The 27,151-nt window shown below is 45.1% G+C and overlaps 1 protein-coding gene across 1 annotated transcript in view; it reads left to right on the top strand.

Moving 5' to 3' along the window:
* LOC142246721 (uncharacterized) overlaps positions 1-27,151 on the top strand; it is a 65,923-nt gene that overhangs the window by 18,306 nt on the left and 20,466 nt on the right. Inside the window, exons 2-3 of the mRNA XM_075319776.1 lie at positions 2,213-3,886; positions 17,626-17,733. Coding sequence (XP_075175891.1) covers positions 2,213-3,886; positions 17,626-17,733 — 1,782 coding nt within the window. The remainder of the gene's footprint in view (positions 1-2,212; positions 3,887-17,625; positions 17,734-27,151) is intronic.

Below are 27,151 nucleotides of genomic sequence, written 5' to 3'. Positions count from 1 at the left end.
TTATACACAGACATATGGCTCCTCCACCCTGCACTGTGCAATTTGAGGTACCGTATTTTTCGCTTTATAAGACGCACTTTTCCTCCCCAAATTTTGGGAGGAAAATGGGGGGTGCGTCTTATAAAGCGGTAGCGGGGGGGGGGGGGGGTCCTGTCTGAGGCGATCGGGCGGGTGCCTGTGGCTGCATGCAAGCGCCCGGGTACCTGTACTTGCATGCAGCGGCAGCCGGGTACCCGTGGCTGTGTACGGGCGGCAGCGGGTGCTGTGTGGGGTCGGCAGCCAGGTACCTGTGCTTGCATGCGGTGGCAGACGGGTACCCATGGCTGTGTGCGGGCGGCAGCCGGGTGCTGTGTGCGAGCGGCAGTCGGGTGCCCGTGCAGGTACTCGGCTGCCGCCCTCACACAGTCACCCATCTGCCGCCCGCACACAGCCATGGGTACCCGGCTGCCACCGCACGCAAGCACAGGTACCCGGCGGCTTGTACGCGGGGTGGGCGGGCAGCCTGCTGGCTGCCACTCTGTGCATGCGGGGCGGGCGGCTGTGCAGCTTACCAGTTGTCCGCGGTCCCACTTTCAAATGATGGCGCCGGTGGAGCTCTTGGATGAGAGCTCCATCTGCGCACGCGCTGCTCCGGGAGTCAGCGCGTGCGCAGATGGAGCCCTTGGATGAGAGCTCCATCTGCGCATGCGTCGCTCCGGGCGCCATTACTTGAATCGGGACCGCGGACACACTCCACCACTGAGCCGTCGCCGCCGCTCCCACTACTGAGCCGCCGCTGCCACCACTGAACCGGGACCGCGGACACACGCCACCACTGAGCAGTCCCTGCCGCTGCCACCACTGAGCAGTTGCCGCCGCTCCCACCACTGAGCCGCCGCCGCCGCTGCCACCACTGAACCGGGACCGCGGACACACGCCACCACTGAGCAGTCCCTGCCGCTGCCACCACTGAGCAGTCCCTGCCGCTGCCACCACTGAGCAGTTGCCGCCGCCGCTGCCACCACTGAACCGGGACCGCGGACACTCACTGCACCGGCCTGCTGCACGGCTCACACGCCACGGCTGCTGCCGCCACCACGGACCCCACGGATCCTGCCACCGCGGACGCCACCGCGCCTGCAACCACGGCACCTGCAACCACGGACCCCGCTGCCACTGACCTGCCGCGCCTGCCAGCACAACCTGTGCCTCCTGTGACCCCGCTTCACCACCACTGCTGCCCCCCTCCGGTAAGAGAACACCGGAGTATAAGACGGACCCCATTTTTCTTTTTTTTACCTTTTTTATGTCTAAGTTTGGGGTGCGTCTTATATTCCGGTGCGTCTTATAAAGCGAAAAATACGGTAGTCACCGAGGCGGTGCAAGGAGCTGTAACAGTCACTGCTCAGAGAGAGACGTCTGATACAACCCTCTACTGTCCCTGAAGGCTGAAAGAGACCGGCTGCAGGGAGAATATAACTGATGATATAACAAGTTTGAGGCTCATTAACTTTCATTTTGATGTATACTGATGGTTTTTCTGTTCTCTTATGCATTACATGTTGTAGAACATTCTCTATTTACACGAAGGGATACGTTGCCAACAACAATTTTACGCCGGTATAAAATATTCGATCAATGACAAATGTTTTATTGTTTGACATGTGATGTTTGCACTGAGCAGTGATCAGTAATCCACATTATTAGGCCCCTTTCACATTGCGTTTTACCTTCCGCTCACAGGTCCCGTCGGAGCATCCGTCCGAACCGCCCCTCCCTCACTCTGCAAAACGTGTTCCGGACGCATGCGCCCGACAGGGCCATTCCCTGTTATGAATGGAGTGGAGTACGTTCGGGTGTCCGTCTGCTGAAACGTATATATGCAAAAAATGGCACAAAACAGAGCACACGCTAACGCAGTGCGCTCCATAACAGAGAATGGCCCCGTCGGGCGCATGCGTCCAGAACATGCTTTGCAGAGTGGGGGAGGGGCGGTTCGGACGGATGCACCGACGGGACCTGTGAGCGGAAGGTAAAACGCAATGTGAAAGGGGCCTTACAATTGATTTCCTAGGCAATCATCACATTTTCTTAATGACAATTTAGACAGTTATTAATAGAATGCAATACAATTTCTATGACTTTTTTTACTTTAAATTTGTAATTTTCATATTTAGATTACTATAATTTAGTTTATTTTGTTTAAAAATCAAATCCGTTTTCTTCTTGGCAGGTGACTGTACCAGTATCTCCGAAGGACATCTGATACCTTCATATTTTAAAGCAGATGATTGTAGCATCACACAAGATACATATGAAGAGCATGGAAACATCTCAAATATACTCTCAGCCAATCATCGGAAAGAACTACCATCTGATCCTGTTAAAGAACTATCTCCTATTCCATCAAAGACTGTTAAGCAAAACAATAGTGTTAGAAGTGTGAAAGATCAAAGAGCGCACACAAGGTTGAAGACCATTTCATGCTCAGAATGTGAGAAATGTTTTACAGATAAAACGAAATTTGCTATTCATTGGAGAATTCACACAGGAGTGAAGCCATTTTCATGCTCAGAATGTGGGAAATGTTTTAATTTCAAATCTCAAATTGTTACACATGAGAGAATTCACACAGGGGAGAATCCATTTTCATGCTCAGAATGTGGGAAATGTTTTATGAAGAAATTTAGTCTTATTAGACATGAGAGAATTCACACAGGGGAGAAGCCATTTTCTTGCTCAGAATGTGGGAAATGTTTTAGTCACAAATCTGATCTTCTTACACATGAGAGAATCCACACAGGGGAGAAGCCATTTTCATGTTCAGAATGTGGGAAATGTTTTCATCATAAATCTCGTCTTCTCACACATGAGAAAATTCACACAGGGTATAAGCCATTTTCTTGCTCAGAATGTGGGAAATGTTTTAGTCGCAAATCTCATCTTCTTACACATGAGAGAATTCACACAGGGGAAAAGCCATTTTCATGTTTAGAATGTGGGAAATGTTTTAGTCTCAAATTGTCTCTTGTTATACATGAGAGAATTCACACAGGGGAGAAGCCATTTTCTTGCTCAGAATGTGGGAAATGTTTTAGTCGCAAATCTCATCTTCTTACACATGAGAGAATTCACACAGGGGAGAAGCCATTTTCATGTTCAGAATGTGGGAAATGTTATAGTCTCAAATTGTCTCTTGTTATACATGAGAGAATTCACACAGAGGAGAAGCCATTTTCTTGCTCAGAATGTGAGAAATCTTTTACAGATAGATCTTCTCTTCGTATACATGAGAGGCTTCACACAGGGGAGAAGCCATTTTCTTGCTCAGAGTGTGGGAAATCTTTTACAGATAGATGTTCTCTTCGTACACATGAGAGGCTTCACACAGGGGAGAAGCCATTTTCTTGCTCAGTGTGTGGGAAATATTTTACAGATAGATCTGCTTTTCGTACACATGAGAGACTTCACACAGGAGTGAAGCCATTTTCTTGCTCAGAATGTGGGAAATGTTTTAGTCGCAAATCTGATCTTCTTACACATGAGAGAATTCACACAGGGGAGAAGCCATTTTCTTGCTCAGAGTGTGGGAAATATTTTACAGCTAGATCTTATCTTCGTACCCATGAGAGGCTTCACACAGGAGAGAAGCCATTTTCTTGCTCAGAATGTGGGAAATGTTTTACAGATAGACCAGCTCTTCGTAAACACGAGAGAATTCACACAGGGGAGAAGCCATTTTCATGTTCAGAATGTGGGAAATGTTTTACAGATAGATCTAATCTTTTCACACATGAGAAAATTCACACAGGGGAGAAGCCATTTTCATGTTCAGAATGTGGAAATTGTTTTCTTAGGAAATTACAACTTGTTAGACATCAAAGAACTCACACTGGGAAGAAGTCATGTTAACCTATTGGTGACAACCTAATTTTTTGGTTATATGTTTATACCAATAAAACAAATTACTATACTGCGTAATAAGAAGTTGATACGTAACATTTACTTTCTGTCTACTATGTCAGCCTAAGGGTGCTTTTACACTGAGTTCCTCTCCTCGTTCAGTGAACCTGTCGAGGCCTTCATCCGAACCCCTCCCCTCAAAAAAAAATGGGATTTGGACATATGCGCTGATGGGGCCATTGACTATAATGATGCAGATTAAGTCTGTTGTGCACCATTTCCGGGGGTATATGCTTACTTGAGGTTGACAGCCAGACGCAGTCTACTACAGCTGGGTGTGCGCCTCCAATAGGCGTATACGCCCGAAAATGGTGCGTGACAGTGCACACTGGGATTCCGTCAGTGCATACATCAGAATCCTGTTTTGTGGGTGGTTCGGACGGAAGCTCCAATAGGACCAATGAATGGGGAGAGGAACGCAGTGTGAAAGCACCCTTATCCGTCAGATATCCTTTTATTTTGCCAAAAGGGATAAATATTTAGCAGCAAGTTTTAGCTTTGATTATTTTAGACCAATTTACACAACTTATTTTTTAGGGGCATACTTGTTTTCAAGTGACTTTCAGGGGCCTATGTATTGGACAGTTCCTTGAAGGAATATTACTTTTAAAATAGCACCCCATGGAGTTCTGGATCTAGTCCTGGCTGAGGTGGAAGCATAGAGGGGAAGCTCCCAAAACCCCCCAGAGAAACTGACTGATACAAGCCTCCCTGATCAAGTGGCCGAGCCGAGAACAACACAGCGGGCAACCGGAAGGTGGCAGCTATGGAACGGTACCTGTTAAGGAGTGCCGGCGGCAGAGAGGGATCCGGGAGAAGTTGCGACACTGACGGGCCGCAAGGAGAGGAAGGAACCAGCATGGTGCTAGCGAGTCTGACAGGAGGAGCCAGAGTTTCAGGCGCGAGACGCGGTAATACAGAGCTGGAGAGATGAGGGAGACGTGAGTGGGGTGACGGAGGAAGACTGAGCTGGAGAGAGATGGATGCAGGGGAACGAAGAGGGAGGATCGCAATGGGAAGATAAGGGTGATATGGAGGGAGAAGAGAGAGAGGAGGAAGATGGCGGCATGGCAGGGGTGCATGGAGGAACAGGAGTGCTGGATGAAAACACAGACAAGCAGTACATGGCGAACAGCTCTGACTAGATCCACCAAAAGCTGAATGCAAGCTATAAAACCCCTAACAAAGGGAATAAAAAGCATCCTGGTACCCTGCTTTCCCAAACCTGCAAGCTACTGGGAGAGGGAGGCAAAGGATCAGTGCAGACAAGGAGATCCACCAAAGCAGCACCATTTGCAGGACAAAACAAGTACACACAAGAGTTTAATGTGGACTATAAAAAAACTAGCTGAAGAAGTGGCATCTCATCTGTCTAAAGAGATTAAGGTAGCCATTGAGGCAGCTACAGTTAGGTCCAGAAATATTTGGACAGTGACACAATTTTCGCGAGTTGGGCTCTGCATGCCACCACATTGGATTTGAAATGAAACCTCTACAACAGAATTCAAGTGCAGATTGTAACGTTTAATTTGAAGGTTTGAACAAAAATATCTGATAGAAATTGTAGGAATTGTCACATTTCTTTACAAACACTCCACATTTTAGGAGGTCAAAAGTAATTGGACAAATAAACCAAACCCAAACAAAATATTTTTATTTTCAATATTTTGTTGCGAATCCTTTGGAGGCAATCACTGCCTTAAGTCTGGAACCCATGGACATCACCAAACGCTGGGTTTCCTCCTTCTTAATGCTTTGCCAGGCCTTTACAGCCGCAGCCTTCAGGTCTTGCTCGTTTGTGGGTCTTTCCGTCTTAAGTCTGGATTTGAGCAAGTGAAATGCATGCTCAATTGGGTTAAGATCTGGTGATTGACTTGGCCATTGCAGAATGTTCCACTTTTTTGCACTCATGAACTCCTGGGTAGCTTTGGCTGTATGCTTGGGGTCATTGTCCATCTGTACTATGAAGCGCCGTCCGATCAACTTTGCGGCATTTGGCTGAATCTGGGCTGAAAGTATATCCCTGTACACTTCAGAATTCATCCGGCTACTCTTGTCTGCTGTTATGTCATCAATAAACACAAGTGACCCAGTGCCATTGAAAGCCATGCATGCCCATGCCATCACGTTGCCTCCACCATGTTTTACAGAGGATGTGGTGTGCCTTGGATCATGTGCCGTTCCCTTTCTTCTCCAAACTTTTTTCTTCCCATCATTCTGGTACAGGTTGATCTTTGTCTCATCTGTCCATAGAATACTTTTCCAGAACTGAGCTGGCTTCATGAGGTGTTTTTCAGCAAATTTAACTCTGGCCTGTCTATTTTTGGAATTGATGAATGGTTTGCATCTAGATGTGAACCCTTTGTATTTACTTTCATGGAGTCTTCTCTTTACTGTTGACTTAGAGACAGATACACCTACTTCACTGAGAGTGTTCTGGACTTCAGTTGATGTTGTGAATGGGTTCTTCTTCACCAAAGAAAGTATGCGGCGATCATCCACCACTGTTGTCATCCGTGGACGCCCAGGCCTTTTTGAGTTCCCAAGCTCACCAGTCAATTCCTTTTTTCTCAGAATGTACCCGACTGTTGATTTTGCTACTCCAAGCATGTCTGCTATCTCTCTGATGGATTTTTTCTTTTTTTTCAGCCTCAGGATGTTCTGCTTCACCTCAATTGAGAATTCCTTAGACCGCATGTTGTCTGGTCACAGCAACAGCTTCCAAATGCAAAACCACACACCTGTAATCAACCCCAGACCTTTTAACTACTTCATTGATTACAGGTTAACGAGGGAGACGCCTTCAGAGTTAATTGCAGCCCTTAGAGTCCCTTGTCCAATTACTTTTGGTCCCTTGAAAAAGAGGAGGCTATGCATTACAGAGCTATGATTCCTAAACCCTTTCTCCGATTTGGATGTGAAAACTCTCATATTGCAGCTGGGAGTGTGCACTTTCAGCCCATATTATATATATAATTGTATTTCTGAACATGTTTTTGTAAACAGCTAAAATAACAAAACTTGTGTCACTGTCCAAATATTTCTGGACCTAACTGTATACAAACATCACTAGCTGCTATGCAAAAGCAGCTAAATGATCATGTAACTAGACTGTCAGAAACAGAACACAATATCTGAATCATGAGTGGAAAGAGCCCACAGAGTGGGACCACTGAGACAACAGGAGGCGAATATAGGAGAGGGTCAAAACTCACATAAGAAAACCCCACCAAGAGTCAGGCAGGTGATAATCAAGTACCTCGACTACAAACACAAAGAGGAAATACTGAAGGACTTTAGAGACCGAAAACGCCCACTGCAATATCAAGGCAACAAACTGTTAATCTTTGGAGATTATTCGGCTGAAGTCTCCAAAAGGAATTCAGTAAAATATGCTCATTCCTGTATAACAAAAAAGTAAAATGCCAGCTGCTATACCCTGCTACATTGAAAGGTAGAAACCCCAATGGTTGGTTTGCATATTACAAAGATTATAAGGAAGCAGAAAAGCTTTTCATGTCAGAGCACGACAAGAACCGGACGGATGGATAAGAGAGAGGACCTAAGGGAGAAGGGAATAGCAGAAGAGGTTCTCCTACGGGCATGGGAAGAGACACAGGACAATCCAGGGGGCAAACACAAGCAGAGGTCAGAGATGAAAGGAGACTAAAGGGTGCTTTACACTCTGCGACATCGCTAGCGATCTCGTTAGCGATGGGTTCACGCCAGATCGCAGATGCGATCTGCCTAGATCGCACATAGGTCGTTTTTATAGCACCGGTCACATGTGCGATCTTGGTAGATCGCATCTGCGATCTGGCGTGTCACAAAGCTAACGAGATCCCTAGCGATGTCGCAGCGTGTAAAGCACCCTTAAGTCTAGGACAGCAGCACAGCCCTCGTATGGGACACAGGGACCAGATCTTTGAGAAGATTCAAGATATCTGAACTGGATTTTACTTGTTTTTCGATCAAGGAAAGGTGTTGATGACAACTTGTTAAGAGGAGAGGAGAGAGACGTTGCGAAGAAGGAGGTGGGAGGGTCCTGCAAATTCCAAGCCCCCCCCCTTTTTTTTTTTTTTAACTTTACTTCTAGGCTCAGGGACGCCTTTCAGATCCAAACGAAGTACAACTGATCTGAACGGTCTGATGGCTCCCCAGAACCAGAGTTAAATCGGATTTGAAATTATTAATGAGGTTTCAGCATATTGTACTAATTTCTACATAAGGTTCAAGGCCTTTCTATGTTGATGTTGATATGGGGATAGAATATGTATGTTATGGGGGGTGACTAGGGAGCATAATATTTTGGCCAGGAAAAGGGCAAGTCACTAACATGGCGAAAAGCTCAGAAAATTTCTCAAAAGGGAAAGCTTGTTTCATAGTTATTTGTTTTCTGTTATATTTACAAGGTGGGAAAAGGGAATGTCAATTTTGTGGTGCAGATTGTAAACTTAAGCGGGCTTTACACGCTACGATATCGTTAATGAATTATCGTCAGGGTCACGTTGTTTGTGACGCACATCTGGCGTCATTAACTATATCGCAGTGTGTGACATTTATGTGCGTCCTAAATCGATCGCAAAAGTGGCAAAAATCGTTTGCCGTGGAGAGGTCGTCCTAAAACAAAAAATCATTTTCTTCTAATTAGCGATGTTGTTCATCGTTCCTGCGGCAGCACATTTCGCTGTGTGTGATACCGCAGGAGCGAGGAACATCTCCTTACCTGCCTCCACCGGCTATGCGGAAGGAAGGAGGTGGGTGGGATGTTACGTCCCGCTCATCTCAGCCCCTCCGCTTCTATTGGATCGCTGCCGTGAGACGTCGCTGTGACGCCGCACGACCCGCCCCCTTAGAAAAGAGTCAGATTGCCGGCCATAGCGACGTCGCAGGACATGTAAGTGCGTGTGACGGGGGTAAGCGAGGTTGTGTGCGACGGGCAACGATTTCCCCGTGTCGCACAACCGACGGGGGCGGGTACGATCGCTTGCGATCTCTCTAGCGAGATCGCAGCGTGTAAAGCCCACTATAGTGTCGGTCGTCTCGTCTCCCTCGATGTTGGGGTCCAAAGGGGGGGAAACAGTAAGGACAGAATACATAGGTAACCATGGTACAAATAACGTGGAATGTTAAAGGTCTGAGATCACTCAACAAACGAGCAATGATATTAAGACACTTGAAAAGACTAAAAACAGATATTGCTTTATTACAGGAAACCTACTTGGGGAGGGAGGATTTTTTTCGCATGAAGAAATACTGGGTGGGCATCGTCTTTGGGGCAGCGGCACAAGGTAGGAAGGCAGGTACCATGATTTTAATAAATAAACAGCTCAGCCATGAAGTAGTGGCACATGAAGAAGACGATCAGGGAAGATGGTAGCACTTAACAATCACTAGTCCAGCTGGCACACTCAGTATATACAATGTTTACGGCTCAAATTCACAACAGACCACATTCCATGACGGCATTAAGGCCACCATATTAACAGATGGGGAGTCCAAGATTATAGTAGGAGGAGATTTCAACACAGTCCCAGACTCAGCTGAAGACAGAAGGAGAAGGTGGGGTGAGCAGGTGGCGTGGACAGGAGTCCAGACAATAGGGATGTAACACTGGAAGACTTAGGACAGAAAGACATTTGGAGACTAACTCATCCGCATGATAGAGAGTATACACACTTCTCCCACCCACATGATAGTTGATCACACATTGACCAGATTTGGATATCTCTAGACCTTGTGAATGGAGTACAAAATTGAATGATAGAGAATATGATTATTTCTGATCATAGTCTGGTGAGGTTGGGCATTAGAGAGAAATTCAAGAGAGGAACAGATATTATATGGCGATTTCCATCGTTCCTCCTTAGACAAGATAATTTCCATAAGAGTGGTGGGGAGAATTCACAGAGGATAACAAGGAACATAGAGAGACCCCAATGTTGTACTGGGAAACGGCAAAAGCGATATTGAGGGGTCATTTGGTGGTGTATGTGGTTATGATCAAACGGAAGACCAATGAGAACTATAACTCCCATAGTGAAGCAGTGCGGATAGCATATACAAAGTATTTGGCAGACAGGTCCACCATGGCAAAAGATAGATGGTTGGAGGCAAAAAGGGGTTTTTATGAATGGGCCAAGAAAAAGGAACAATTATTTTGGTCGCACAAGGAAGCTGACCTACATAGATTCGGTAACAGGGCGAGGAGGATGTTGGAAAATCTGGCAAGGGTAGCAGAAAAGTGACGGGGATCTCTAAACTGAAAACATAGTGGGGAGATGTGACCACAGATCCCAAGGACATTAATAAATTGTTGGGAGACCATTATAGAACGTTATACGGGCCAGGTAATAATGACATGACTGATGTGACAGAATGGTTAAGACAAGCCCAAATGCCCAGCTTAACGGAGGAAGATTGGGGAGCCTTAAACGCAGACATTACAGTGGAGGAGGTGGTAAGAACAATCAGGGAGCTTAGCACTAATAAGGCATCGGGACCCGATGGCTTCAACAGCGAATTTTATAAGGCACTGAAGGATCTGATCTCACCGGATCTAACCTCAGTCTTCAATGCAATCCTGGGAGGAGCAGAAATCCCCAAACATGCCAACATAGCGTACATCAAATTACTTTCTAAGGGGACCAAAGACCTCGACGATCCATCTAGTTACAGACCTATATCGCTCATTAATCAAAATTTTAAAATAATGCCCAAAATCATGGCTAATAGACTGGCCATGATTTTACCCAAGATAATAACAGATCAACAGGTAGGGTTTATCAAAGGGAGAAATGCTGTTCCCAACATCCGGAAGACAATTCTAGTGGTAGAGGTGGTCAGATTGGGGCGCACTGAGGGAGGGGCAAGACCTGCACTAGTTACACTCGACGCCGAAAAGGCGTTCGATAACGTAAATTGGAGTTGGCTGGACAAGGTGATGGAGGCCACAGGGATTGTGGGTAAAAGGAGACTTAATATCAGAAGTCTATACACCAACTCGGGAGCTATGATATATACCCCGGGCTTTCTCTCGGACGTGTTTCCTTTGATGAAGGGGACAAGACAGGGTTGTCCATTATCTCCCTTGCTATTCAATCTAATCTGGCAATCAAACCACTATCAAGAATACTACAGGGACATAATAGTTTTAAAGGGATTAAGATAGGGGGATCAGAAATAAAGACAGCGCTTTTTGCTGATGACATTATACTGTATATGGGGAACCCTAGCGCAGATTTGCCACAGACTCTTGCCTTAATTGAAAAATTTGGATCATTTTCAGGCTTCAAGTTAAACAAAAAGAAATGTGAGATCCTGTTCTTAAAGGGGTATCATGGGGAAACAGGGAGAAACTCAAGTGATGGTTGTCTATGTGGGATACCTATTACACAAACATCATTCAAATACTTGGGAGTACATATAGGAAGAACTGTGGAAACAATATACAAATTGAACTATGGTTTGCTAATCAGAAAATTATAGCTCAATTAAAGGGATGCCTTTACCATTATTGTGATGGTGCCATCTGATAACCATGATGAGTTTTCCTAGGCTGCTGTACCCCTTTCAGACAATCCCGTTGCTGCTAAAACTAAATGATGTTAATACACTCAACTCAGCCTATGCGGATTTTGTGTGGAGGGGAAGGAAACCCAGAATAAAACTGCGTACGCTGATGAAGTCAGTGGAGGAGGTGGGACTTAGTTTCCCAGACGTTCGGGGGTACAACCTTGTGTGTATCATGAGACACATGATTGATTGGCTGAGAGGAACGAGTAGACACTCAGACCATGGTATGAAAAAAAAGTATGCATCACCATGGGATCTGACGTCCATTCTTCATTCCCCAATGTCTAGGGTTGAAGGGCATATAATTAAGTCAATTATATTCCGGGATACCATGCTAACCTGGAAATTGGTAAGAAGGAAACTGGGGCTTTCATGGAAAGTGTCTAAGTATCTAAATCCCTGGGCATTCCCAAACTTCCCTCTGGGACGAGACAAGTTATTTATTAGATGGAAAGAAAAGGGCATCAAGAGAATGAAAGATGTTATGAATTTGGAAGATAGATGGTGGATGACAGGACGGGAAGTGCTCGATAGATTTGACCTCAACAACTCACATATTATCCAGTATGAACAATTAAAGTATGGAGTAATGAGAGATCTTGGCGAGATTGGAAGAGAACTGAACAAGAGTCCGATCGATGAGTTTCTGGAATGTGATGTAGCAAATGTAAATGTCTCTCAAATTTACCGAACATTTAGGGGTGTGCTTATATCTCGGGAGGATAGTCGTACCCTAACAGCGTGGGGGAAACAATTGAAAGGACGAGAAGTGGTTACCAATGAGAGATGGAGAGACACTCAATTTAGGATCATACACAGGGCCATTGTAGGTTTTAATATACCAGCGCTGAAGCTGGCACTAACGTGTGGGCGGGGTGATGGGCGGGGACGTGCGCATAATTAACAGCCGGCCGTGATCACCCCTGGCAACTACAGCCTGGAGTGCTCATGCTCGGCTGTATTCACTGCCCCCCGCGCATCATCATCAACGTGGGGTGAAGTGAATCAATGTACTCACCATTCCTCTGCAGCATTGCAATGTCCTCCAGTCTGCCGGCCGCGCTGTGTGGACTGGAGACTAGCGGTGCTCACAGCGATGACGTCATCGATGTGTGCACGTGTGTCCTGACAGCCGCGCCGGCAGACTAGAGGACATCACAATGCTGCAGGGAACGTGGCTAGCTCAACACAGCGCTGCCAGCACAGACAGGAGGAGGAGCGATGCTGCGTGGAACGAGGAAAGGTGAGTGTAAACGTTTATTTATTTTTTGTGTGTGCCGCAGGATGGTTGTATATGAGCAGGATGATGGGGATATATGAGCAGGATAATGGGGTATATGAGCAGGATAATGGGGTATATGAGCAGGATGATGGGGGTATATGAGCAGATGATGGGGGTATATGAGCAGGATGATGGGGGTATATGAGCAGGATAATGGGGGGTATATGAGCAGGATGGGGGGTATATGAACAGGATGATGGGGGTATATGAGCAGGATGATGGGGTATATGAGCAGGATGATGGGGGTATATGAGCAGGATGATGGCGTTTATAGCAGGATGGGAGCACATACCAGGATGGCAGTATATAGCAAGATGGGGCTAAACCAGGATGAGGGACATAAATATATATACAAGGCAGGAGGATCATTACCAGGATGGGGTACCTTAGTAGAGAATTTGGGGATATTACCCCCATAATAGTGTCAGCAGCAGATCCTCGCCCCATAACAGTGTGTCATGACCACATTTTTTGCTTAAAATTTTATTTTCCTTCTCTAAAACCAGGGTGCGTCTTATGGTCCGGTGCGTCTTATAGTCCGAAAAATACAGCAGTGTGGCACAAGATCGGATTAGATACATTGGCTTAGAAGACAGTGTGATGGTGGGATATGGTGTACTGTGTATCATGTTGTGTAGGTTCGTATTTTATGCTTGGTTCACTGTCCATTATTTGTATTGCTTGTGTGTACATTGTATTGTCTGTAGGTAATGACACCCTGTAGTGTTCCTGTCCCTCAGTCTGGGGGAAGGGGGCCTGGGATCTACCTAAATTCTCTGCTTACCTGGGGGATTTGTCATTCTGGGTGAGACTTACGAGAGAGAAGAAGCAGGATTGAACCTCTGAGGGAACTCAGAGAGACCTAGACATTTATCAAATTACTGGACTATATTTGTGTTTCTTTACTATTTTTACCTTCTGTATAGTGGGTTATGTTATGGACCATTTGATTTGCTTGGAATAAATGCTCTTTGGATCGTACAGCCATCTCTCGATCTGTTGATTGTGTGATATGGGAGAAGGACCCAGTCACAACTGGTGGCAGCAGTGGGATCAACAGAGCGCAGCCTAATGGAGATCCACCCACAGAGTGAGTACAGAAACTGGACCGCATCCAGTCTAAAGAAGCCTTAAAGGGAACCAAACATCAGGATTTTCGTATATAAGGTAAAGCCAGTGCAGTACTGGCACTATCAGGCACATTCTCTACACACCATTAGGGGGCAGCTCGGATGTTTAGGCTTTGAAATCCAAGTTTGTGAAGTTTAAAAATTCATCAGTTTTTTGACGGACAGTTGCACCGTTGCAGATAATATCCAGGTGGGTTATGAACATAGTCCCCCCCCCCCCCCCGCCGCCTGTTTCTCCCTCTCTCTGGCTCTATGCCAATTTTTCTATTCAGTAACCTGGCGTTGGATTTGGCGCCTGCGCATAGCATTTATCTCCGGCGCCATGTTTCTGATGCCTGCATTACCAAGTCATTATACTCTTGTGCCTTAGAGGGCATCGCATGCGCCCTTGCTTCTTCAGATCTAGTTGTGACAGCGGGAGCGTGCCCAGTCACAACAGGACTGGAGATCAGCTGATCTTACCGATTAGCTCCAGCAGACAATATCGTGCCGCCCCAGGACACCGGGCCAGCACAGCAGTAATTGGTAAGATCAGTTGTTCTCCAGTCCTGTTGTGACCGCGCGCACTCCCCCGAGCTTTTCTCACCATCAAAGTAAGCACTTACAGGAGTTCGGGCTGGATGGACAGAGAGTCATTGGATTTTTTGACTCTGGGCCATTTCTCACAATAGCTGATCCCGGGTGGTTCGGCCAAAGACGATACATCATGGACCAGGGATTGTTATTGAATTGGCTGGAGGACAAAGGAGGAATATCCCAAGGGCGACTGTAGATCTGGACTTTGGCTTTGTGGTCAAGCAATGTGTGGTTGGGGTGATGAGCGGCCTGCCTGCAGATATTCTCCTAGGAAATGATGTAGGAGATCTACAATGCCGATTTGTGGGTGCAGAAAATACAGTTTGAGTGAAAGAGGACACAAAGGGAAGCTTGTCCTTCCAACCCTACCGCTATACAAGGGACTATCTACAGATTCTACATCCAATACAAGCATGGAAGCCAACACAAGAATGCTGATGGACTGTCCTGGCAAGAAGAACCATAGACTATCCACAGCTGAGCAACATGGACTCAAGTGACAATGAATATAGGTATAAAATTATCTGCATAATGAAAATACAAATATATATCTCAAATATAGTTATATAAATATAACCAGCAGACCATGAGGACTATCATATGGACCAAATCGCAAAAACACTGAATTCAAGCAAAGAAGAGAAACAACGATCATATGGTGAAAAATATAAGATTTTATTCATAGAAAAAGTGACGGGGAGAAAACACTGATTACATCACTGCAAACACCAGGTGTAAATGCATCATAAATAGTGAAATTAATCATCAGACTGCATATATCACAGTCGGTAATTGACGGGTCACTGAAATGGCCTACAATAAAACTAATATACTTATATTTCCAACATACCCACGGAGATGAAATTAAATCCTTAATATAAGGTATACTTCATGCCAGGAGTCCAACAATGGGACACAAAGATACTAATATTATATTAATTATTATTTAAACCATGCAGGAAGGACACCTAAAAATGCATTGAGAAAGAGTATATGGAAATATAGATATATTCATAGAACAGATGCACACCACCTGCAGCAAGGGCAAAATATCTAATTTCCCCTAATACATGATCTGCCAGTAGTAGACACCAAAATTCATAATATAACGTCTATAGACTATTAGAAGGTGCCACTACTAAATCTAAAGGCAATCAATAGAAGATGGAAAGAAGTGCATAACATAGTGCCCGAAGCAGCAAGTGGTCATATGCATATAAAACCCACATGACTGCGGGGGAACAAAGTCATGTAAGGTTTTGCTGCAATTTTTCTTTTGTATCATTTCCTTTCTGTCTAATGTTCTCTTTCCTAATTTTTGTTATCGTCACTCTCTTTTCAGTACATTTCTGCTCTTATATATATTGCTTCTTTATATTGTCCCTCTTATTCCTTACTTCAGCTATCTTTCTTTATTGTACAGATATTGCCCCACTTCCGTCCTGTTGCTCCTCCTTTCTTGGCCGCACTTCCTGTGCTATTCCTTATACACATTCCATGCCCCACTTCCTGCTGCTCCAGCTTTGTCACTTCCAGTTAGCACCTTTTACACCCCCCCGCCTCATGGTGACACACACTGTGGAGCAGCACACACACACACTGCCGAGCAGCACACACACACACTGCGGAGCAGCACACACACACTGCGGAGCAGCACACACACACTGCCGAGCAGCACACACACACTGCCATTCCTCTGAGGTAAGTGCATGATATTTGTGCTATTTGGGACATGTGGTTTTCTCTGTATCCGTTACTTTGCAGTCTTTATATACTGATGGTCTCTTTCTGTCTCTACTTCTTGTTCGTTCTATTTCACATGCTAGCCTCTCTCTCTCTCTCTCTCGCTCTCTCTATATATATATATATATATATATATATATATACACATACATACATGCATACACACATACACAGTATATAAACCTGCCTGTGTGTGTGTAATCCTGCCTATATATGTGCATCTGTATATAAGCCAGGATATATGCCTGCAGTTACTATCTCCCATGGGATGTATAAACACCAGTCTTTGTGTATCATATGTGATGTATACAGCAGAATTACTATGGTGCTGGGTATATATAGTATATAATGTAGAGTTGTGTGTGTATATATAGTGCAGAGATGTTTATATAGTTTGGTCCTGTGTGTGTATATACAGTGGTACCTCACTTAACGAGTAACTCTCTTAACGAGAATTTTGCTTAGCAAGCAAAGCTTTCTGTAAATTTGTAACCCGCTTTACGAGAGCTTTTGCTGTACGAGCGAAATTCTCACCTCACACACTTCCGGTTTCGTCCATCTACCACACTCTGACCCGCACTTGCACTGTCCACACAAACACACATGTACGTACACACACACACACACACAGTACTGTATTATGCTCACCTTACCTTCCGTTCCACCGCCGGCCTCATGGTTCTTGTAGTTCCCGGGTACATCGCGGCGAACTACAAGTACCATGAGGCCGGCAGTGGAACGGAAGGTAAGGTGAGCATATAATATCTGTACCTTCCGTTTCATCGCCGGCCTCCTGGGTCCTGTAGTGCACCGCGCCGCTCTGCTCCAGGCATCGGCATCCATAGCAACGAAGCAGGAACTTCCTGGTTCCTGTCACCGCTTGTCAAAGGCAGCGCGCTGGCCAATCAGAGGCAAGCGGCTCTGCCTTTGACGTCAGCGCTCTGGCAGGAAGTTCCGCCCTCGTTGTTATGGTCACCTGATTCACGGCCCGCACCGGAGAACAGCAAGTCCCAGGAGACCGGCGATGGAACGGAAGGTAAGGTGAGCATAATATGTGCGTGTGCATGCGTGCATGTGTGCTTGTGTGAGTTTGTACATGTTTGGAATGATAGAATAGGGGACCAGGATGGGACATTTAACACATTGTGGAACGGATCGTCAGCATTGCAATGATTTCCTATGGGAAACCTTGCTCTGCTGAACGAGTACCTTGATTAACAAGCACAGTCCCAGAATGGATTGTTCTCGTTAAGCAAGGTACCACTGTATTGCGGAATCCACACTACAGTATATACACTGGCACATCTCTACACTATGTAGTATATACACAGCTCCACAGTATTCTGTCTGTGACTTTTACATTTACTATTTTCATAGTTTTGAAATCCAGGAAAAATCTGAAGAAGATTCATCCTGAAGCCATAATGGAGAAAGGAGAAAGCGATGTGTGGGGAGATAAGCGGTGCAAAGAGGAGGATCCTACAGGTAATCGCCCCGGCCAGGAATAATGACTATTACTAGTGATGGCCGGACCCGCAGATACCCGGGATCGGCAGATGCAACCAGGTCAATAGGGACCTAAATCAGGCTCTTTAAAATGGTGGTAGAAGAGATAGGGGGATTAGAGCAAGCGCGCTATATTTACCAGTCTCCCACATGGCTGTAACGCTACTTCCGGGGCCGCTCATTATCCTTCATACATATGCACTGCTTCCCTCGCCCACTGGTAGTCCCGGTGTCTGTGATTGGTTACAGTCATACTGCGCCCCCCACCCTGTGTGACAGCGTGTCTGACGGCTTTCAATCACAGACACTGTGAGTGGCTAGATTGGTGTAAAAATAAATAAATAAAATTGGCTTAGGGCCCCCCCATATTAGGATACTTAGCACAGATAAAGCATACGGCTACAGGCTGCAGCCCCCAGCCGTGTGCTTATCTTGGCTGTGTAACAAAATAAGAGGGACCACATGCAGCTTTTTGTAATTATCTAAATCAGGCGCTTTTAAAATAGGGTAGAACGTAAAAGAATAGGTGACCCCTAAAGTATAAAGCCAAAATTGTTAATTAGGGGAAAACCCAAAAGTTACCACAGGACCACAATATAAATGCAAAAGGGAAAAAATATTTTATTGAAATAATTTACAAAGATGGTGAAGCCATAAAACAAGGAAGAGTGGCTAAGATGGAAAATGCCACACAAGGGGAACAGAGTAAAATACACTCCAACCACCTCCCTAGTGACACCCAGTAATAATAAAGGGTTAATTACATATAGTAGTGCAAATTACAGCAGCATATAAGTAACCAGAAAAATTGAAAACTGGTCAGCGACTCACAGGTTAAACTGTTTGATTGCACACACTATAGACATTCCACAGAACTATCCACTCATTAAGTCTGTACAGCAGCAATTAAGCTGGTTAGTAACTGCTGTGTGCGCCTCATAAGCAGACACTAACACAAACAGACCCCCATAAAACAACACCATTTCAGTGCCAAGCAGCATGCAAAAAATAAGGTGATTGTGTACATATGTGTATATATACAGCGTGTGCAGAATTATTAGGCAAGTTGTATTTTAGAGGATTTTTTTGTATTATTGATCAACAACAATGTTCTCAATCAACCCAAAAGACTCATAAATATCAAAGCGTATCAAAGTTCTGGGAGTTGAGCTTCACTCCATCCTGAACCCAAAAAGGTCCCACAAGTTGATTTTTGATGATACCAGCCCATACCAGTGCCCACCTCCACCTTACTGGCATCTGAGTCGGAGTGGAGCTCTCTGCCCTTTACTGATCCAGCCTCGGGCCCATCCATCTGCCCATCAAGAGTCACTCTCATTTCATCAGTCCATAAAACCTTTGAAAAATGAGACTTAAGATATTTCTTGGCCCAGTCTTGACGTTTTATCTTATGTTTCTTGTTGAAAGGTGGTGGTTTTTCAGCCTTCCTTACCTTGGCCTGTCCCTGAGTATGGCACACCTTGTGCTTTTTGATACTCCAGTAACGTTGCAACTGAAATATGGCCAAACTGGTGGCAAATGGCATCTTGGCAGCTTCACGCTTGATTTTCCCCAATTCATGGGTAGTTATTTTGTGCCTTTTTTGCCCAACATGCTTCTTATGACCCTGTTGGCTATTTGCCATGAAACGCTTGATTGTTCGGTGATCACGCTTCAAAAGTTTGGCAATTTCAAGACTGCTGCATCCCTCTGCAAGACATCTCACAATTTTGGACTTTTCAGAGCCCGTCAAATCTCTCTTCTGACCCATTTTGCTAAAGGAAAGGAAGTTGCCTAATAATTAAGCACCCCTTATATAGGGTGTTGATGTCATTACACCGCACCCCTCCTCATTACAGAGACGCACATCACCTGATTTACTCAATTGGTAGTTGGCTCTCAGCCTATACAGCTTGGAGTAGGACAACATGTATATAAAGTATCATGTGATCAAAATGCTCATTTGCCTAATAATTCTGCACACAGTGTGTGTGTGTGTGTGTGTGTGTGTGTGTGTGTGTGTGTGTCTGTATATATATAATATGTAGGCCATTGTAACCCACATTACTTTGAGTCATGCTGTTAGCACACAACAACCTGGGGCACAAAGTCCCAAATAGAACAAATCAGCACGCTCAGCGCCATGTTGTCCTGCTCCCCCACATAATACGGCAGTGGCCCACCGAGGATGATGGGAAGGAGGACATACGTCATCCCTCCCATCACCACAGTGCGCGATAGTCAGTGACAGTGCATGCGCATGGCGCATATGTGTCCATGGGAATGTATAGAGGAAAGAGTAGAGCAGGTCAACGTGCCCAGCGTCGCGCTATCCTGCTCCCCCCTCCGCATGACGCAGCGGTAGCCCACCGAGGAAAAGGGAGAGTAGGACTAAGTCATTCCCCCCATCTCCACGGTGACGCCACAACAACCACAGCGTGCGGAAGGCCGGGACATCGCACGCGCTCAGTACGTCTGTGTCCGGGAGCAAGACAAACTCATTCAGTAAGTGGAATCATTACTGATAACCAAAAAAGGGGTATAGATAACAGATACCGCCTTGATAAATGTCAAGATATTTGATGACTGCAAGGATATGATATTACATAAACAAAGAGTATATGCAAATATAAACCTGCACAATTGTTTAGTGACACAAAATACAAAACACGGCAGTACATACATCAGTCCAGCACTCCAAAGAGTATCCGGAGTAAAAAAAAAATCTACAATTTAATCATACATATCAAAAAATAACAAATGAGAGCACATGCCACCAAAATCATCGCCAACAGAGGATGGAGCTTGTCAGAAGTTGATGGACGACTCCGCAATACTCAATAGGTGTAAATGACCAATCTGAGAAAAACTATGGACACAATCCAAAAGGGACCTAAAAAAGGATAAGGAAATTATAAACAGAATAATATTTATTATTTACTGGGTGTCACTAGGGAGGTTGGTTGGAGTATATTTTCCTCTGTTCCCCTTGTGTGGCATTTTCCATCTCAGCCACTCTTCCTTGTTTTACTGCTTCACCTTCCTTTATAAATGATTTCAATAAAATATTTTTTCACTTTTGCATTTATATTGTGGTCCTGTGGTAATTTTTGGGGTTTTCCCCCAATTATCAATTTTGGCGTTATACTTTAGGGGTCACCTATTCTTTTAGGTTCTATGTCTATCCTCTTGGACCAGACCATTCCTTTTAGGAATTATTTGTAGGTTTTGCCTTAAAATGGTGGTAGAAGGGATAGGGGAATTAGAGCAAGCGCGTTATACCTACCGGTCTCACACACGGCTATAATGCTACTTTCGGGGCTACTCATTATCCTTCATACACATGCACTGCTTCCCTCGCCCATCGGCAGTGCCGGTGTCTGTGATTGGTTAGTCATACAGCGCCCCCACCCTGTGTGTCTGACTGCTTTCAATCACAGATGCTGTATGAGTTCCTAGATTGGTGTAAAAATAAATAAAATTGGCTTAGGGTCCACCATATTCGGATACTTAGCACAGGTAAAGCATATGGCTACAGGCTGCAGCACCCAGCCGTGTGCTTATCTTGGCTGTGTAATCAAATAAGAGGGACCGCATGCGGCTTTTTTATAAAAATTATTTAAATAAATAATTTTTTAAAACCTGCATGCGGTCACCCTCAATTTTGATACCCAGCCATGATATAGCTGACAGCTGGGAGCTGGTATTCTCAGGCTGGACCCCCCCAGCCTAAAAATAGAAGCCTGCAGCCATCCAGGATTGTTTACTTTATCATGGCTGGGTTCCAAAATTGGGATATGTATGTCATATGTTGATACCCAGCGCAGATAAAGGCTGTGTATCATAATATGGGGGACCCTACCTTAATTTTTTTTTTATTTATCTTTACACCAATCTAGACACACACAGAGTCTGTGATTGAAAGCAGTCAGACACGCTGTCACACGGGGGTGCGCGGTCTGACTGCAACTAATCAGAGACGCTGCAACTGCCAGTGGACAAGAAAAGCGGTGCATATGTATGAAGGCTGTTAAGCAGCCCTGGAAGTAGTTTGAGCAGCCCCAGAAACAGTGTTACAGCTGCACATGAGACTGGTCAGTATAAAGGGGGCTTTACACGCAACGACATCGCTAACGAGATGTCGTTGAGGTCACGGAATTCGTGACGCACATCCGGCCTCGTTAGCTTTGTCGTTGCGTGTGAAACACACTAACGACCACTAACTATCAAAATTACTCACCTAATCGTTGATCGTTGACACGTCGTTCTAATCCCAAATATCGTTGCTGTTGCAGGACGCAGGTTGTTCATCGTTCCTGCGGCAGCACACATTGCTATGTGTGACACCGCAGGAACAAGGAAGCAACATTTCCGCCGAGGAAGGAAAGAGGTAGGCGGGATGTTCCAGACGCTCATCTCCGCCCCTCCACTTCTATTGGGCCGCCGCTTAGTGACGCTGCTGTGACGCCGAACAAAACTCCCCCTTAGAAAGGAAGCGGTTCGCTGGCCACAGTGACGTTGCTAGGCAGGTAAGTATGTGTGACAGGTCCTAGCGATGTTGTGCGCCACGGGCAGCGATTTGCCTGTGACACACAACCGACGGGGGCGAGTACGCTCGCTAGCGATGTCGCTGTGTGTAAAGTGGCCTTAAGGCTCCTGCTTTTCCCTTTGTTTTATGTGTTTCAGTTTTTGTTGCCATAAATTCCCTCATTCAGCTAAAATACGGATTATATATGGCTGACAGTGTGATAGCGGTATGTGTGATAACCCTGGCTGTGCATCTACAATATGGATTTAAGAATAAACTGAGATGATAGATCATCAATGACACTTAAGAAACTTCATTTGGTGTTTTTTATAATATCCATCATGGCTCCAGGATTAATATGTAACGTATGTAGCAGCAGTAATTTTTTGTTACCTAAGGCTATGTGCGCACGTTGCGTAAATACATGCAGTTACGCTGCGCTTTGTAGCGCAGTGTAACTGCATGCGTCCTGCCTCCCCTGCACAGTCTATGGAGATTGTGCAGGGGCCGTGCGCACGTGGCGTTTTAGAGCGCAGCGCTTCGGCTGCTGCCGAAGCGCTGCATTCTAAGAAGTGACATGTCACTTCTTCCGTGCGCTTTGCCGGCAGCTCCTGCTCTGTCTATGGGAGGAGCTGCAGGCAGAGCGCATGGAATCGGCTTCACTACGGACATTTCTGCAGCGATTTAAAGCGCACGTGTGCTCTTCAGATCGCTGCAGAAATTTCTGCAGTGAACTGTACGCAACGTGCGCACATAGCCTTAGTTTTATTAACAAAATAGTCAAGTCAGACATGGTACACCACGGATTGTACATAGCAAAAAAACAAATTATAAAGTACCAATCAAGCATCAAAGCTAATCTCAACCATATCTGGTGCAACGTTATCGTCTATCTACTTTAACATTAGAACAATCAACGTATCTCTGTGATAGACATGCAGGCAGCTTATTCAGAATTAGTCTGAGATAACCATAACTAAAGATCACAGAAATAACACAACAGACAAAAATAAAGTATAACCATACTATCACTATTTGCCGCTGGAGGATGTCACACCTTCAAATTGCAAAAAGAATCATTAGCTACATTAACCTCTCTCTCAAGTTTCTGTGAGTGTGCTGGGAGAGGAAATCCATAGATCCCAGATTTTACCCCACAGGGGCGTACTAACATATTCAATGCGTCACCAGCGTTCCCGGTCAACGCTCTTCTGAATGCCAGGCACTTCCAGTCATGCGCATTAGACCTCTCTGAAGCTGGTACACATACACCCGGCTTCATACTTCGCTTGACCGGAAGTGCCCGGCATTCAGAAATGTGGTTGCAGTAAACACAGGTACGCGCGTCACCACTGGTGATGCTGAATTGAATAGCATGTTAGTACACCCCTGTGGGCCCTGGTGGACATACTAACATGCTAAGAAGGCGGACTACTCTGGGGATATAATGCCCATGGGACTAGTTCCTGTGGTCATTAGCATAAGATAAAAATGTTTAGAAATACTTTTTCTAAAGCTCTCTTTATCTATGCTAGTGTATACAAGGACAGTTAGGCAGGAATTAGCAATATGCACCCAGAACTGCTCGTGGTCCTAGGTGCATATTGCACCTGATAGGTTCCCTTTAACAACTACCTGTCAGATCAGTGCAGCATATACATGAACCTTAACCCTTTCACTGCTAGAAGAAATCTGCGATCAACAACACACTGTGACCTTCTGATCCCAGATCCCCCCCTGAGATCACATCAGGCTGTGACACACTCATGACATTGTTAGGGTGAACTCTTGACCAGAGATCACTTGTTGCCTACTGCCTGGCCTAATTGGTATGGACCAAGTGCATGCGTAAAGAATTCACACCAGACACAGTCGGATGTGAAATCTCTTCTTGATCACAGTAAAGATGGCACCGAACAGAGCGAGTACAAGCATGCGTTCTCTTGATATAGGCTAGGGGCGTACACAAGTTCGGATATGCCCATTTAGTGGGACGGTTCATGGGCTAGCCAATGGGAAGATCTGTGTTGCTGTTGATGGGCGGGTCTGACTTCAGTGCATGAATCCATGGTGTCATCTGATCTGTGGGTTGGTCCTCTAGCTTGTCCAGTGGGTCTTTCCTTATATGGTGATCTTCTTACATCTGGACCATCCTTGCATTCCAGGCAAGGTGTAGAGAACAGGAAATGGCAGCCATCTTTATATGTGTCATGTATATGATCTGAAATCTGAATTATGCAAGGCAAATCGACATATTTCCCACAATCCCTTGTCAAGAGGTTAATTAAGTATTTCATTTTATGGCTCTCCTCAACAGTCCCCCCTAAATACTTTATTAACCTTCTGACCCTACCGTGGTCGTCTAACACATCAGCTCTAATGCTTTAACTGCAACTTTTTTTCGTTTTGCTATCCGCTATACAAGCAATGCTAAGCCTTTCCCCCCACTGGTACAGACTGATGATCAGAGCGTGGATCACATCCCACACACACAGTTCACAGAGGAACAGGTAATGTCCCAGTCCTTAGAACAGACTATTTAATACTGAAGAGCTCACCCAGATTTTGAGATTAATCGATTAGAAAGAGTAAGACAGTTGTAAGAATAAGCTTCTTACCGTTATGCTGCAGCTTTTAGCATTACTGTTACTGAAAGAATGTTTCTCAGTCAACATCTGAGTCCTGTCCGCATCCTCGAGACTTTTCTACCTGAATACACCTAATTTTATCACAACACTAATGGATCTCTTCTTGTCTCCAGTCCCTAATCTACCACCAGGAGGCCTTTAACAAGATTTCCCTTACGCATGGATCTGATTACCTTCAGTAACACAGAGTAGCACTTTTACGGCTTCAAATACCAACAAATAAGGCAATACCAGTTACCTACAAGTGTATGTTACCCTTAAAAAGTCACTTAAACCCTTAAAATAATTGGTTGGTTCAGGTCAGATAATGTTTTTACCACCATGAGCCCTTATTTGTGTAATGTTCCTGTACCCATTGTTCCCTTATCATGGTTATTTCCCATGTATCATCCCCACGCTAGAAATTCTCCATAAGGTCCTATGTGAGATAATCCAGCACTATGTGTGTTGTGACCTTCATTCTGCTGGTATGATGACTCTTTGCAGCGGCTGTTGTCTCCAGATGAATTTTCCCTCAAGCTTCATGGAAGTTGCTGTGGTCGGACTCAGGGATCATTCTGACTTGTCTTTTTAGGATCACCCAGTCTCCTGGCTGGAGACCACATCCTCCCAACACTGATTTAGGATCTGGAATTGGAGGATACACATGTTAGTCACTATATAGGCAGTTGTATAAGGCTTGTACATCGCTGGTCAAGATATCACACTGTATCTGCAGTATCTGTGAGAAATATAATCACGTTCCAGGTGCTAAACCAAAAATATCTTATTTAATGATCTAATTATTAAGAAAAATGAAAATGAACATTTGTTACATGATTTGCTAGCATCCACCATTATCTTGTGGATTGTTACATGTTTGTTATAATCAATAAAATTTCAAACATACATACACCCATGTGAGTAACTATAGACACAATTAAATATTCCAATAAAGAAGGGGGCAGGGATTGGGGTAATAGCCCTAAATATCCCTACCTCGCAGCGGAGGTCGGCACCCTATAAGGCGAATTGGCGCCCCCGCTCACCGACGGCTCACCCTCCCTATCCCTACACTGCTAAGCTAATACGTGCTGCTAATGTCAGTGAGGGAATATAGAAACCGTGAGATACAGGGATAAAGAGGCGTCAATATGCAATTATATATATCCAATTCATTCCCAAAGATTAAATATTCAAACTGCATTTTAAATAGCTGTTTGGTAGCTTAAATCAATATAATACAGCAAATTCAAGGACCAAACGCTAAAACAAATGGAATATCGCACATGTATAACATGTACCCACTGTATAAATATAATAATAATAAGGCCAGGTAAAGTCATAAGGAGATCTTGTGCAATCACCGACCCTCCACTGTCCAATTGACACTCAGGCTAATAAAAATAAACACATATTTGTTAGACACTTAGCATGAAAGAAGCCCAACGCGTTTCTTCCCTCTTCACAATGGCAGACGGGTTCATCAGGGGCATCCCCAGGTGAGGACCGTTAGTGTAGCCTGTTTCTAGCCTGTCCAAAATAGCTGCTAATGCCCAGATACTGTAAGATCTTTATAATGACCTGTGCTATAGAACATGCACTTTTACCACTTTTAGGAACTCCATTTTTACATACCACCAGCATCATGAGTTTTTCAGCAGTAATGTTTTCCATACTGGATATGTTTCACAGCAGACCTGAAAAGAAACTCCCACAACACACACAAAACTCATATAAACCTACTCATGGTAGATGTATATGACTAATCTGCAATCACGGGAGCAGTAGAGCGGATGAGGGGGGTGTTTCTACGAGGTCTTTACAGTTTTTCTACCTTAATAGACACACGTCTTACAAGACTGGATGTGTCTGGCCACCTGGTACTTAAGCAGTGGTGCTGTCCACCACCACGCTCTTTGGGGTACTTTGCACGCTGCGACATCGCTAGCCGATGCTAGCTATGCCGAGCGCGATAGTACCCGCCCCCATCGCACATGCGATATCTAGTGATAGCTGCCGTAGCGAACATTATCGCTATGGCAGCTTCACATGCACTTACCTGCCCTGCGACGTTGCTCTGGCCGGCGACCCGCCTCCTTCCTAAGGGGGCGGGTCGTGCGGCGTCATAGTGACGTCACACGGCAGGCGGCCCATAGTAGTGGAGGGGCGGAGATGAGCGGGACGTAAACATCCCGCCCACCCCCTTCCTTCCGCATTGCCGGCGGGACGCAGGTAAGGA

Source organism: Anomaloglossus baeobatrachus, chromosome 7, assembly GCF_048569485.1.
Source record: "Anomaloglossus baeobatrachus isolate aAnoBae1 chromosome 7, aAnoBae1.hap1, whole genome shotgun sequence".
NCBI lineage: Eukaryota > Metazoa > Chordata > Amphibia > Anura > Aromobatidae > Anomaloglossus > Anomaloglossus baeobatrachus.
Note: the sequence above shows the minus strand (reverse complement) of the source record. Positions and strands in the feature narration are given on the sequence as shown.